Consider the following 15,303-nt stretch of genomic DNA (forward strand, 5'->3'; position numbering starts at 1 on the left):
CTTACTTTATACAGCTTTTTTGTTTTTAAATCTGTGCTATGATCATTTCTGCAGAATGTGAGAAATGTTGTCACTTTCAAATACCATGTAAATACTTTGAGCCATGCAACGTCACTTTTGCACAGGTATATTAATTTTGTTTAGCTGGGCAGCAGCCACATTGAAGTCTCAAGGTGTCTGGATTTTTTGAGCAAGGTAGTCAATGGCATGATCTACTGTCATGAACCAAATGTTTTGAGAGGCATTTCTTACTCTTGGTAAGAGGCAAATTCTTCTGAGGATTTTTCTTCTGTGATAGTCATGTATGTTTTTCAATATTTGAGTATTTTATCAAACTTCCTGTAATATCTGAAAGCTATTAAGAGTATTCTAGCTAGAGTGGTGTAGTCTATGTAGTGGAGGAAAGAATGTTGTCTAGTTTGTAGTTGATCAAAAGACTGATATGGGAAACGAAATATTAACATGTTACTTTCATGTTTTAACAGGAGCAGTTGCTGGATTGTAAAGGTGAAGATGGGTGGAATCAGCTCTTTGATTTGATTCAAGCAGAACTTTATGCAAGACCAGATGATGTCTACATAAACATCAGACTAGTTGCACTCTATCGTTCAAATAACAGATTAAAGGATGCTGTGCTCCATTGTCAGGAGGCAGAGAAGAGAATACCTTTGCAGTCAAGCTTGGAATGGTGTTCCTGTGTTGTAGAGACATTTGAGGTGTTTAATCATATTTTGATCCTGTGGTAGTCTTCCATATCTTTTTACCTGGTCTGTTTCTCTTAGTGTCCTTATTCTGGCAGCTATTTCTCAAGAGATTTAACTCCTTCAAATGCAAGTCTGCTGAAACCAGTGGAATTACAAAATACTTCTTGTGATTTTTTTTAATTGGAATTTTCTCCCTAAAATTAAGCTTTATAGAACTATTGAGTTTCTAACTCCAAAAGCTGAGTTAGACACAGCAGTTCCATTAGGGATAAAATTGCTCAAGCAAATAGTTCCCTGGAACTTTGCTGCTGAAGAATATGTTAAGGTCTCACCTGTGAAACTGGATTATGCAATAAATGCTGCTAGTGTGTTGTGGAGAAGTACTGCCCTTGTCTTCATGGAAGGATGACTGTTCCTTATCCTGTGATGAACTTTCTTCTTTAGGAATATCTGGAATCTTTACAAGACTTGGAGTCTGATAAAAATAACTGGAGAACTATCAAGAAAGATCATCTGCTAGCCTATTCCAGCTTTGTCAAACTGACACTTTCTTCTAGAGATGTTCAGGAATGCAGAGAGGCACTTGAAAGGTACTGTTTAAACTTTTCTGTAGTAAGAAAAGACCCTCTCAGAATTGTTTTGGGTCACATAATATCCACCAAGCTTGTTTCACAGCTAATCTTGTTTTTGGATAGGAGATTGTGCTGACCACCAAGAGTGGTTCTTACTGGATGTGAATCCCAAGCAGATTTTTGCATGGTCAGCACACAGCCATGGAGAAGACTCATTTATATCCTGGGTCTTTGTACCTTCTTTTCCTTCAGTTAGAAAAGTTGTTCTGTACTTTAGCAATTAACTAATCCAGATTTCCAAGACAATTGGGGAAAAAAATATCAGCCCAAAAAACTCAAATCCAAACAAAGCAACAAAAAAATGGACAAACTGAAAAGCCAAAACTACCTCTTGTGTATCAACTTTGTCCTAGTCACTCTGTTCTTAAATAGCACAGCACACTGGAGTAATTAGGAACTTTGTGTATATGGTGTAATTTGGAGGGAGGAAACCACCTGAAGCAGGAATAGCTTCCTTCAGAGAAAACTGGTGGTGTCACAGCTGACTTAAAGGCTTACCATCTGTGTTGCACCTACAGTACTACAAAATAGTGTTTGTAGTCAACAATTTGATTAAGATTTGTGTTTTTCTTGCCATCATCTTTCCTTTGTTACTGATTTTTACTAAGTTATCTTTGTTTCTCAATATTATGATGGCTGTTATATTGTGTTCTGTAAAAATATTCTTAGTCTGTTATCTTGCATGAGTATTTGAAGCAGTATAGAAAGGATGAGCAGTATTTAATACCCAAGTATATATATATATTTTTTTTTCTCCTCCAACATTGACCATGTTGGGTTTTCTGCTTCTAATTTAAGAGTGTTTTGAGATGCTCACATCTGAAGCACTTCTGGATTATGGCAATGCTAACAGCCATTATAGTCTTGTCCAGTAATTGAAAAATTGTTTTAACTGTTTTCTGGAAACCCTCTCCTGAGTGGGGGATTGTATAGTAATCTACAGGGACAAGAATTTCTGTAGTACCTTCTATTTTTTATGAGCCTGTTAAACAGTATTTTGGACCTTTCTGGTAATGAAAAGGAAGAGTCAATAATATCCTACATGTCTGTAAATCTGAAGTAGTAAAAAGGTTTATCCATGTGGTTCAGGACAATAGTTTTAAAAGTAGCTGTGCAAAAATGTGATGAAAAAGACTAAGTATCTAGGTAATACCTCAATAAACTTGAGAGCTGTGGGAGTTTGAGGTGATTGTACTTTCTAGTAACTTGGGTTTAAGCAATAGAAACAGTGCTTACCATTAACTCATGAAGTTACTTAATTCACAGATAAATAGCACAAACCAAAGCCAGGTGCTATAGCTTTTACCAGGACTGTTTAGAATGAGTCTTCTCTGCATTTTAGTTTTGACCGTGCACTTCAGTCAGTAAAACCATATGTGAATGTGGCTGATGAGTTGTCTCGTACCTATGTGGAAATGAAAGGACAGCTGTACATGCATGCTGGAGCTTTGCTGCTGAAAATGGCCCAAGACAACGAGGCACAGTGGAGAGCTATGTGTGAGCTAGCAGCATTGTGTTATCTCCTGAGTTTCCAGGTAAGTGATTTTTCAGCCTAAGCCTTTGGCTGATACTTTTCTTGAAGTTTTCTAGCTGTGCATGTATTGAATTCCATATTCCTGAGATGAACTAGTGTTTGTGTATCTGAAGAACTCTGCCCTCACCCACCAAACCCTCCACTTTCACAATTATTTAAAAGTTTCAAATTACACAAATAGGGTAAAAGTATTCCTTCAATAAAAACTGTTCCCTTTGCCAGAGTAATTGATTAAGTATTAGGGCATTTACTTCCTGAAATATATTTTGTTTTTCATAATACAGTAAATACACATGTTGAGTGTTAGTTCTGTAGGGATGGAAGGAGAGCAGTTGAATAGTTCCCATATACTTGTTGGATAGACAACCAAATTAAAAAATATTATGGTTCTTTGCCTTATGAGTTCTTTGCCTTGACTGTCCTTTTTATACCATTGCTTGCACTGCAGGTATTACTTGCTCTTGTGCACGCTTAATGTTACTTTTAATAGCTATACTTGCACATCTGTGTGCTTTAGGTGGGTTCTCTGCTCTCTTTGCCCATCCCACACGGAGCAGCAACCCAGTATATGTGCCTTCAGTATTAATGCCTGTTTTCCTATAGCTTCCTAATGATAGAAAGAAAATTGTTTCCTAATATTCATTTAAATGTCCTGCTCTTACTGTGAAAAATCTGTAACAATCTTCTTACTTCACCAGGTTCCTAAACCAAAGTCAAAACTCATAAAGGGGGATCAAACCGGACAAGATATGCTGGAAATGTTGGCCTGTGATCGAAAGAGCCAGTCTGGTAATAAAAATATAGCTGCGTAGTTCCATTTTAGTGCTGCACATTTACTGCAAAGGCTAAAATTTGTTAAAGAACACATATATGTATCTTGTAACATTATCACTCCAATATATAGTAAAACACTATAGATTCTGACTACATATGTAAAACGAAATAGTAGTTTGATTCTGACACCTCAAGTTATTTTCTCTTCTTAAGCATGCTGGTAGAGTGTGTTCTCTTTGTTTCAATAGTGGTTAGGTTTTTTCCTTTTTGACTTTCTAGCATGCTAAGATAGAATTTAGGTTTATTGTCTGTTAAACCTACTTGAAATGGATTCTTCCTGACGATGCTATTTTGCAAGTATTGTTAGCTCCAAGAGGGAAAGAGAATAGTAGTTTGTTTCCCTGATCTTTTCATCCTTTTACTTGTTCATCAACTTTGTTCTTTTTGCTGCCAAGTATAGATGGTGTTTCAGTCTACAGAATTCTTAGAGGGCCTAAATGAAAACAGATGAACCTGTTAGACATCAGGTTCATTTACTTCAGAATGAGTATGTTAATGCAGACTTCTGCTTGTATTTCAGCTATTTATTTTAAGGTCATTTGCAATGCCCTTAGAACAGTCATGGTAGGAGGGCTTTGTTTTCCTAAAGAACTGGATTTACAAATTCTTTGGGATTGTTGTCAGTAAAAGCTTGGAAAGCCTATGTGCTGAAACACTGCCCTAATTACAGGGAGAACATACCTGAACAGTCTGTAGGTTTCATAAGGGAAATCCTGATTCCTATCCAGCCTTCAGTAGCAAAGAGCAATCCACCATAGCAAATATTGCTTTCCCTGTGCTTGCGGTTTTATTTATGTGAAGTGATATTTTTGTTTTCTAGGCCATATGCTGCTGAACTTAAGTCATGGCAAGCAAGACTTCTTTAAAGAGATTGTGGAGTCATTTGCAAACAAGAGTGGCTCATTTGCATTGTTTGATAGCCTGTTTGAGAGTGGAGCTTCTAAGGAGAGGTCTTTTATAGGCACAGATGATATTGGAAATGTCAGTACACAAGTACCAGTGCAAATGGAACTTCACAAATACGATATTGGTAAGCAGCGTTACTTTCGGAAACTCAGCATAGCTTTGTGTACCAGAAACCTCTTGTGCAAATACTTGTGGAAGAAGTACTGGTACACAAATGCTTGTACTGCAACAAAAGACAAATACCTACAATAGCTGTCCAAAATTGCCTTAATGTCATAGGAAAAACTTACTTTATTGCAATATAAAGAGCTGCTTCTTCAGTAATTCTTTAAGGATTTTTGAAAAAGCAAATAGATTTGCTAAAATTAGTATCTATTGGACTGAATAAGGTGAGAATGGAATGATGAGAGTCATCCCCTCAAACTTGAGCAGCTGATGGCTTTGAGCACTTAGATGAACTTGGTATGTTTGGCTGTACTGTAACACTTTGTAAGTGAAACCTGGAATCTTGATGCTCATTGGTCTGTAAAGTATCTTTGGCTGCTTTGACACAGGGAAATGTGAAACCCAGCTTTGATCAGATAGTAATATTGAGGGCTTGCAGGAAGCTGACATTTGCATCCTTGTTTTTTGTGCAGGTGCTGTTCGATTGCACAATGGCAGTCTCCAGCACCTCGTGTGGCTCGGCTTGCAGTGGAACTCTATGTCTGTGTTACCCCCCATGCGCAAATGGTTAAAACAGCTTTTTCACTTGCCCCAAGAAACATCAAGACTTGAGACAGATGCTCCTGAATCTATTTGCCTGTTAGACCTTGAAGTAAGTGAGCTTTCAAGTTTTTTAAAGTACAATGCAAATTTAGTTTTTTTGTAATTAATAACTTTAATTTTTTTTTAAACAGGTATTCCTACTTGGGGTGGTATTCACTAGCAACTTACAATTGCAAGAGAAGTTTAATTCTCACTACAGTGCACATCAGCCTCAATTCTTACCATTGCCAATATGCAAACAACTTTATACTGAAAAGCAAAGATCCTGGTGGGATGCTGTTCGTACTCTTCTTCAGAGAAAATCAATGTAAGGCTTTTTCAGTTTTTTTCAGGAAATGTTTGATCAAGCTTTTAGGGAGCATCTGTTACAGCAGCTTGGATTGTACATATAGATTCTTGTAATTTTTTTTTTTACATTTTTCACATAAGCTATGTTGTGGTAGGGACTTGATATGCTTGAAAGATTTCTATAAATGGAATTTTCATTTCTAACAATGCATTTCTAACCTAGAGGCAAGTTAGGACTTAAGCTGCAGGCTATATTCATCAAGTGGATGGTGTGTGAACAGATGAAAACCAGAAAATACTAATCAAAGAATGTTTCTTCTGATATTCAGACCAGGAACAGCAGCAAAACTGAGGCTTATTGTACAACATGGCCTAAGTACTCTGCGAACACTGGAGAAGCATGGCCTTCAACCTGCCTTAATCATACACTGGGCAAAAAGCTTGCAGAAAACAGTAAGCTGAGATTATTTTTAAATACATGGAAGCCAAAGTGTTTTTCTTTACTTTTTGAATTATGAACAGACTTGGGGGATGTGGGATCTGATGAATGTTATTAAGAACAGCTGATTATGTTATCAGGCAAATTTGTTGTTCTGGTTGCTCTATGAAGTAGTCGTGTCTTAAACTGTACTGTTATTTTCTACATTTACATAGCTACTCTGCTTAGTGTCAGCGAAGGAGTTTGGAACTCTTAAAGAAAATAGAAGGGTATGGAGGAATACATTTTTACTTGAATTTGTTGAAATAACATATCCATCTATTCCCTTTTCTTCACCAGGGAATCAACCTTAACTCCTTCTATGACCAGAAGGAATATATTGGACGAAGTGTCTACTACTGGAAGAAAGTTCTGCCTTTGCTGGAAACGATCAAAAAGAAGAGAAGTATTTCTGAACCTACTGATCCTCTCTTCAAACACTTCCACAGTGTAGACATTCAGGTACAGCTCAATTGAGCCAAGGCTGAAGAGAAGGGTCTGTGTAAGAAATATACATAATTGTGGGATTTTGTCTACATTGTAGTATTCTATGTTTTTACTACTGTGAAACTTTTTAAGGTGAGACTTGCTAATAGCATTCTGCAAAGGGAGAAATTCTCTCCTTATAACGTTGGTCTTACCTTTAAAATGGTGTTTATGATTTGAAGGCACTGAACACCAACATTCTTTCTTGAAAAATAATTCTCCCTGTATTATAGGAAAAAAGATTATCTTGTTCCGTTGTTAAGTGTAAGTTTTCCTTCACTTTGTAGGTTTTTGAGGTTGCAGCATATGAAGAAGAAGCACAGATAGCATTTGCTATGTTGGATGCAGTTGATGGCAAAATTGATGATGCCTTATCAGCATTTGAAGCTATTGAAAATGTGGTGTCATACTGGAATCTTGCCGTGGTAAGTTGTAAGTTGCATTACCCAGAAATGCTTCTCTGTATTCAGTTTCCTTCTAATACTGTTCACTCTGCATCCCACTCTTTAGATTTTTCAAAGAAAAGCAGAAGAGATTGAAAATGATGTCATGCTGCCAGAAGAACATGAGGAGCATAAAACTTACCTTCTTAAAGCCAAGTACTATCTAATGAGAATTCTTGCAGAAAGCTCCTCAGATATGTCAGTTACTGAGAAAGTAAGTAATTCTTGCTTTAAAACTTATTCAAAGGAACACAGTAGCTTAAGTTACTGTTTGAAAATGAAATCCTTTGTGTTCAAGTTAAGTTTTTTGGGGTTTTTTTAGACCAGGCTTTGTATTAAGACAAGTTAAATGCTGGGTAACTTTAACCTACCAGATCATGTGGTAATTCTGGCTGCCCTGTGGATGATTAGCTTTTGCCACTGTCTTTTAGTTTGATAGTCTGAAAAAATGGTTTGTGTTAGTTGTTTTCTTATGTGAATCTTAACAAGTTAAGAGCTTTGCTGAAAAAAACCCCAGTATTTATGTAATGAAAGACTTGTGAATTGCTCAGCCAGAATTCTGAATGTAGTTCCTCTAGTTTTGAGGGAGAATTGCAGTCTTGACTCATGTTTGAAAAATCTTTCTAGTTGCCAGTGTCTCTTGAAACTGTGAGAGAAGTGTTAGATACAGTGATCCAGGAACTTGGTGAGAATGGTGAAGAGGGAGGTCTTTCCTTCAGAAATGGTCTGACAAGAACTGTAGATGCAGCAATGAAACATTCCACTCCATCACCAACCAAGTTCTCTCTTTCACCAACTAAGACCTACAAGGTACGTTAGCCAGCTGTTTTTTCAGAAAATTGTTACCTTGTAAGAAAATTGCATATAAATCAATTAACTTTTCTTTTCTTAGTTTTCTCCAAAAACTCCCCCTCAGTGGGCAGAAGACCATAAATCTCTACTTCAAATGATTTGTCAGCAAGTGGAAGCTTTAAAGGTAAAAATTCTGTCACCATATTCAGTAAATAGCTGTTGGCCTTTTGTTGGCCTACTTATGGTAAGGATCTAGTGATAAGAACATGGGCTAACTTACATTCCTACAATTCCTTTCTGTAAATAATTGCCTAAAATGAGTGCCAGACTAAGTCCTTTTTCTTAAAAGCTCCTCTTTGGAGCTTGGGCAGGAGTGCTGAGGAAACCCATCTGAGGGACTCTTTTTATAGAAAGAATTCCGCTTTTATCAGCGTGGTCCTCATCCCTTTGGTTCTGGGTTTTTTACTGGCTTGTTCTGGCTTTAGAACACAATGGAAGTACTTTGTACTCCATGGGCGTGTCTTGCATGATCTGGCAGCTACTTCTTGGTTTGTTTTTTTTTTTAATTACTTCCACCCCATCAATTGAACATTTTAATAGCAGAAGGGTGGGGATCATGCCTTATATTTTCTTTGACAAATGCCTGTGCAGTAGATACTTAACTCTTGCTTGGCACCCTGTCTTGACAGAATGAAATGCAAGAAATGAAACTTAACAATTCCAACACAAATGCATCTCATCGGTGGCCTGCTGAAAACTATGGAACTGATGCAATGTCAGACAGTTACCAGAGAGCACAAAATCTTCATGAAGCCCCATTAACAGGCAAGTTGCTGCAGAATTTTTATCTAAGCACTTAGCTAGATCAAACAAGACTATTGAAAATAATGCTAAAATGTTTTGATGATTCACATTTAATAACTGATTGCTGGGAAGAGTATGTAGAAAACAAGAGAAAAGTGTTATTTGTTTTCCTGGTGTTCCTCTTTAGTTGCTACCACTGGCCCATCTGTGTTCTACAGCCAGTCACCTGCCTATAACTCTCAGTATCTTCTGGGAACTGCTGCAACCAATGTAACACCAGCAAAGGTGAGAATAAATTTATTTCTCTAAATTGCTTCCAGTGATCTCCTGAAAATGACTGACTGGTTTTGATTCTGTACATAGCTAGATGTAATTGCAGTTCCTTATGCAAAATTTGGTGAACTTAAACTACTAGGAATAAAATGATAATTTGTCTCCCTGCCTAACTTTTGGGATATAGAGTTTGGGAGGAAAAGCTGGAAAAATATATATTTTTTTTGTGTGTAAATTTATCCTAGAGGTTTGTATGATAGCATTTAACTATTTCCTCCCTTAATTATGTGGCAAAAGAAAATGCGGTTTTCAAAGTTTTGTTTTTTTTTTTTCACTAAAAATCCACTCAAACCTACCTTGTATTGAATGCTTGTTCTCAAATGCCTGTCAGGTTTTAAACTAAGGCAAAACTAGTTTAGGTTTAAACTTGAAAGCATGCCTTTCTTTTAAGACTACCTATTACATGGGCTTCTGCTCAGTAAGGTTTTGTCCTCTTTATTATCTCAGTAAGCAGAGCACTTGTTTTCTGCTTTTTCTTTAGCCTCCTGTCTATGGCATGAACCGACTTACGCCTCAGCCACATATATATTCCTATCAGCCACCACCCATGCATACACCACCTCTGCAAAACACTTCTGGTTGTATGTTTTCCCAAGAAATGTATGGTCCACCTCTGCGTTTTGATTCTTCTAGTACTGCACTCATTTCTCCTCGTACAGCTGATGACTATTACAACTACAGTGTTCCACAGGCAAGCACCAATCCCACACTGCCTAAACCAGGCTATTTCACAAACCGTTCAGTCACGCCACCCACTTTAAAGCCTTCAGAACCAAAAGCAATGCCTAAATTTGGACAGCCAGGAACAGCAGAAGGATCAAAAGCACCTCTGCCAGCACCAGCACAGCCAAGTCAGTCAACAACTTTTAAATTTAAACCTAACTTCAAATCTAATGATGGGGACTTTACTTTTTCTTCTCCCCCTCAAGTTGCACCACAGCCCCTTAATGCACCTTTTAATAGTAGAGAAAGCCTCTTGGATCTCCTAACATCTGATAAACCTTTACAGGATGATAGATACATTGAACAAAAGCCAGGTAATGATCCCACAAACAGTTCAAGAAACATCTTCAATTTTAGCAATAAACATATTCCAGGCATCTCTCTTCGAGAAAACGCAGGACAAAATGCACACAAAAACCTGGGTTTTGAGAAGAATGATACATTTGTTGTTCAAGAGCCAAGCAAGCCTGTATTTATGGCTTCAAATTCAGATTTGGCCAATAGAAGTCATGAAACAGAAGGAGGAAGCACCCATGGTGGAGATGAGGATGATGATGGTCCCCATTTTGATCCTGTTGTGCCACTTCCTGATAAGATTGAAGTAAAGACAGGTGAGGAAGATGAAGAGGAATTCTTCTGCAACAGAGCCAAGCTCTTTCGTTTTGATGCAGAATCTAAAGAATGGAAAGAAAGGGGTGTTGGAAATGTGAAAATACTGAAACATAAAGTATCTGGCAAATTCCGTCTCTTAATGAGACGGGACCAAGTTCTGAAAATCTGTGCAAATCACTACATAAATACTGATATGAAATTAACTCCAAATGCTGCATCAGATAAGTCATTTGTATGGCATGCTTTAGACTATGCAGATGAATTGCCAAAACCTGAACAGCTTGCAATTAGATTTAAAACACCTGAAGAAGCAATGCTTTTCAAAAAAAAGTTTGAGGAGGCACAGAATATTTTAAAATCTTTGGGATCAAATGCTTGCACATCTGTGTCTCAGAGCAGTGGGACTGCAAAAGAAACAGCAAATCAGGATGTCAAGGATCCCAACAGAACCACTTCTGGGACCATGAGCTTGGGCTTTCAGTTTCCAAAAGAGGGAGTAAGCAGTGAACCTGACAGCAAAGGCACTCTTACAGGTACATCCACTGCACCTACTATTTCATTTGGAAAGGATGCTCAGCAAGCCCATTCCTCTGGTGGGTTTGGGCAGCATCTCTTGAAGAAGGATCAGTGGGAGTGTCAAGTATGTTTGGTTCCAAATGAAGCAACTGTAAAGAATTGTGTATCATGTCAAAGTCCAAATCCAGGGATGTGGGAAACACATGGCACCCCATTAACTGGCTCTGCAAGTTTGAAAGCGAGTAGTAACACAGCACAAGACAAGTTTGGATCTGCTTTTGCTAAAAAGGAGGGTCAGTGGGACTGCTCTGTATGCCAAAGCCAAAATGAAGCAAAAGATGTGAACTGCTGTTCCTGTCAGAGTCCAAAACCTCAAAATCAACCAAATACATCCACACCTTCTGTTCAGGCATCTGGTGCTCTGGGGTTTGGTTCCATTGCTGATACAAGTAAGCCACAGAAAAATGGGTTTGGAGGGCTTTTTGCTATAAAAGAAGGTCAGTGGGATTGTAGTACTTGTCTTGTGAGAAATGAAGGTTCTTCACTAGTCTGCGTAGCCTGCAAAACACCAAATCCATCTGCTAAACCAGCTGGTGATACTTTACCAACTCCTGTTTTTGGCTTGAAAAGTAAATTACCTGAACTTGCTGGAGGACAGTTGGGAACAGGCTTTAAGTTTGGTCTTGAGCAAGGCAAGACACCGCCATTTACGTTTCAGATTGCTTCTGATACTGATAAGTCTGCAAAGGAAGGATTTAGCTTTTCGATGCAAATGCCTCCAGGTGGATTTAAATTTGGGATACAGGAGTCTAGTAAAAACACCACTAAGAAAGATGAGCCATCCAAAGAGCATACAACTGGTTTCTTAAAAAGCATTGATGAAAAAGACAAAAAGGAATTGCCTTCAGACACTGGAATTGGATTCCAATTTCAAGAAGCAGCAGACAAGGAGAAAATTGACTTTGTTTTTGGGCAAAATAGTAGCACTTCTACTTTTGCTGAGCTTGCAAAAAGTCCACCTAGGGAAGGCTTTCAATTTGGCAAAAAGGACCCTAACTTCAAAGGCTTTTCAGGTGCAGGTGAAAAGCTGTTTTCTTCACAAAGTTCTAAAACAGATCAGAAAGCAAACACTTCTGCTGACCTTGGTGAGAAGGATGATGATGTGTATAAGACAGAAGACAGTGATGATATCCATTTTGAACCTATAGTTCAGATGCCAGAAAAAGTGGAACCATTTACAGGAGAAGAAGATGAGAAAGTGTTGTACTCACAGAGAGTAAAGCTGTTCAGGTTTGATCCAGAAACAAGCCAGTGGAAAGAACGTGGGGTGGGCAATCTGAAGATTCTTAAAAATGAAGTTAATGGCAAAGTAAGAATATTGATGCGGCGTGAGCAGGTACTGAAGGTGTGTGCGAATCACTGGATAACAACAACAATGAACTTGAAACAACTGTCTGGCTCAGACAAAGCCTGGATGTGGATGGCCAATGACTTTTCTGATGGTGATGCAAAGTTGGAACATCTGGCAGCAAAATTCAAGACACCAGAGCAGGCTGAGGAGTTCAAACAGAAGTTTGAAGAATGTCAGAGGCTGCTACTAGATATACCACTGCAGACACCCCATAAACTTGTTGATACAGGTAGGACAGCTCAGCTTATACAGAGAGCAGAGGAAATGAAGTGTGGCTTAAAAGATCTCAAAACTTTCCTGACAGATGACAAAACTAAACTGTCAGAAGAGGAAAATGTAAGCTCTGTTTGCACCAGCAGTACTTCTGATTTGGTTATAAAGCCACATGCTGAAAGTACTGGCCCTACTCTGGAGTGGGATAACTATGACTTGCGCGAAGAAGCACTGGATGATAGTGTAAGCAGTTCTGTATATGCCTCACCTCTTGCAAGTAGCCCTGTAAGGAAAAATCTGTTTAGATTTGGAGAGTCTACCACTGGTTTTAGTTTCAGCTTTAAATCTGCTTTGAGCCCATCCAAATCTCCTGCAAAACAGAATCAGAGTAGAACATCAGTGGGCACAGATGAAGATTCTGATGTTACTCAAGAAGAGGAAAGAGATGGGCAGTACTTTGAACCTGTGGTACCTCTGCCTGATCTTGTGGAAGTGACCAGTGGTGAGGAAAATGAGCAAGTTGTCTTCAGTCATAGAGCCAAACTCTACAGATATGACAAAGATGCAAATCAGTGGAAAGAGAGAGGGATTGGTGATATCAAGATATTGCAGAACTATGACAACAAGCAAGTTCGTATAGTAATGAGAAGGGACCAGGTTCTAAAACTGTGTGCCAATCACAGGATAACACCAGATATGAATATTCAACAAATGAAAGGATCTGATAGGGCCTGGGTATGGACTGCGTGTGACTTTGCAGATGGGGAAAGAAAAGTAGAACTTCTGGCTGTGCGATTCAAGCTGCAGGATGTTGCAGACTCATTTAAGCAAATCTTTGAAGAAGCAAAGCATGCCCAAGATAGAGAGACATTGATAACACCTCTTTCTTCTCGGGCCAATACACCAAAGGAATCTCCATGTGGTAAAAATGCTGTAGCTGTGCTAGAAGAAACAACCAGAGAAAGAACTGATGTCAGCCATGGTGATGATACTTCTGATACAACTGTGGAGGCTCCAGAGGTGTCAAATACTTCTGAAACACCAACAAAAACAGTGGTTTCTCCTCCAAAGTTTGTATTTGGATCTGAATCCGTCAAGAGCATTTTTAGCAATGAAAAGTCAAAGACGTTCACATTTGGAAATACTTCAGCCACTGGTTCTCTCTTTGGCTTCAGTTTTAATCCCCCAAGGAAGAGTGAAGGCCATGTCCCAGCATCTCAGAACACAGCCCAGAAAGAACTGGCAGTCTCTGAACCACCAAAAATCTCAAATGCTACTCAAAAGCCTGTAGACAGCAAGGTAGACAACTTGCCTGCTTCAACACAAGATGGACCATCTAACTTCTCATTTAGACTTCTGGAAAAAGGTGAGTGCCAGTTTTGCTAGTAATTTATTCAAGTATGCAACTTATTAAGCAGTAAGCTCTGTGCTACTCACTATTATTTCATCTCTTGAGAATATGTAGTTTCTTTCAGTTTTGATACAGGTATTCACACGTTCTCCAGAGTTTCAACTAAAGAAGGGAATTTTAAGTCATAATTATTTTCATATAAAAATGAAAATGTATAATGCAGGACAAAAATTTGTTTACTGAGAACAAGATTTTCAGGTAGAGAGCTTAAACTCTGAAGTTTTGCATCTGAACCGTGGATTTAAATGCTTAAAGAATTTGTTTATTTGCTTTTGGGGCCTAAATAGGTAGTTCATGCTCTATATACCCGGGCCTTTGCTCTGAGTGGCAAAGTGTGAGAACAGTAGATGTATGCCTTCAGCTAAAATTTGCATTATCCCCATAATTAAATAGAAGGGTATTGTGGAACTAGTCTGTAATTTTGTTTCACATGTTAAATACCGGCCTCTGCAATTTTGGTTATGTAGCTTAACATCAGATGTCAACCTTCTTCCTTAGCCTGAAAAGAGATTGTGATGGCATACTCAGTTGTATGGTTTCTGTCATAGTCTAAAGAAGATGCACAGGCAGAAGCTGTGGCTGTGACAGGACCACTATAATTTGCTGAAGTGTCTTTGTGAGGAGGATGGGATGTCTCAGAATTATGAACACATCCTGTCTATTAGCTAGAGTGCAAAAAAATGACATGGCAGAAGATGATAGCTGCAGTCCATTCACATGAGTTGGATAAAATTGTGTAGAATTAACAGGTGAAATTTCCTGCTCTGAATTATGACTATGGAGTACTTGCAGAACATAGATAAGTGTGTTCTATCCTTCTAAAATTCCAGGTAAACACTTATATGCCAACAATTTATTTTTTTAGGATTTAATTTTAGCCTCTTTAAATCTAATCCCATGGCCTTTTGGACAAGCACATCCTCCTTGCAACCTGATAGTAAAGGTATTTACATACTGCACTGAATGTGTGATAAAAACACCCTATCAGGCATGGACAATAACCCAGCTGTGTCAAAGCAGTTGGCTCAGTAATCCTTATAATTAACACGCATGCTGAAGGAGAGTACTTGAAATTGTGTGTCTGACTACTGTATTTGTCCTGTTAAAGAATGTCTCTAGCCCTTATTATGTTTACATGAGCCAGCACAATGGATGGCCCTGTTTAAGCTTTTGGCTTCTGTTTGCCTTATTTTTTGAGGATGTGCCCTGCACTACTTTTGTCACAGTTTTACTATTTGTGCACACTACATCTCTTAAATTTCTTTTTTCTAGAAAAATTACATTGTTATTTTCAGAGACTGTCTTGTAGTGCCTGTTGTGGTTTACTGTGTCAGTGAAATATGCCTGAAGATCTTGAGACAGCTTATCTATTGAGACAGCTTGAATGTGTTTAGCCTTTGTGGAAATATTCTCTT

General features: G+C 38.3%; 1 protein-coding gene across 3 annotated transcripts in view; it reads left to right on the plus strand.

The window, feature by feature from the left end:
* Positions 1-15,303, plus strand: part of RGPD4 (RANBP2 like and GRIP domain containing 4) — a 35,067-nt gene that overhangs the window by 5,066 nt on the left and 14,698 nt on the right. For 2 of the 3 annotated variants that reach the window (XM_079332320.1, XM_079332321.1), the window contains exons 5-21: positions 486-716; positions 1,149-1,294; positions 2,679-2,871; positions 3,569-3,659; positions 4,525-4,734; positions 5,249-5,427; positions 5,510-5,685; positions 5,996-6,119; positions 6,445-6,606; positions 6,918-7,055; positions 7,141-7,287; positions 7,701-7,883; positions 7,966-8,049; positions 8,555-8,690; positions 8,857-8,954; positions 9,484-13,843; positions 14,754-14,831. In XM_079332320.1, the coding sequence (XP_079188446.1) occupies positions 486-716; positions 1,149-1,294; positions 2,679-2,871; positions 3,569-3,659; positions 4,525-4,734; positions 5,249-5,427; positions 5,510-5,685; positions 5,996-6,119; positions 6,445-6,606; positions 6,918-7,055; positions 7,141-7,287; positions 7,701-7,883; positions 7,966-8,049; positions 8,555-8,690; positions 8,857-8,954; positions 9,484-13,843; positions 14,754-14,831 (6,736 nt within the window). The remainder of the gene's footprint in view (positions 1-485; positions 717-1,148; positions 1,295-2,678; positions 2,872-3,568; positions 3,660-4,524; positions 4,735-5,248; positions 5,428-5,509; positions 5,686-5,995; positions 6,120-6,444; positions 6,607-6,917; positions 7,056-7,140; positions 7,288-7,700; positions 7,884-7,965; positions 8,050-8,554; positions 8,691-8,856; positions 8,955-9,483; positions 13,844-14,753; positions 14,832-15,303) is intronic. The other variant, XM_079332322.1, reaches the window with a different exon arrangement.

The sequence above is a fragment of the Erithacus rubecula genome (assembly GCF_903797595.1).
Source record: "Erithacus rubecula genome assembly, chromosome: 1".
NCBI classification, from domain to species: Eukaryota; Metazoa; Chordata; class Aves; order Passeriformes; family Muscicapidae; genus Erithacus; species Erithacus rubecula.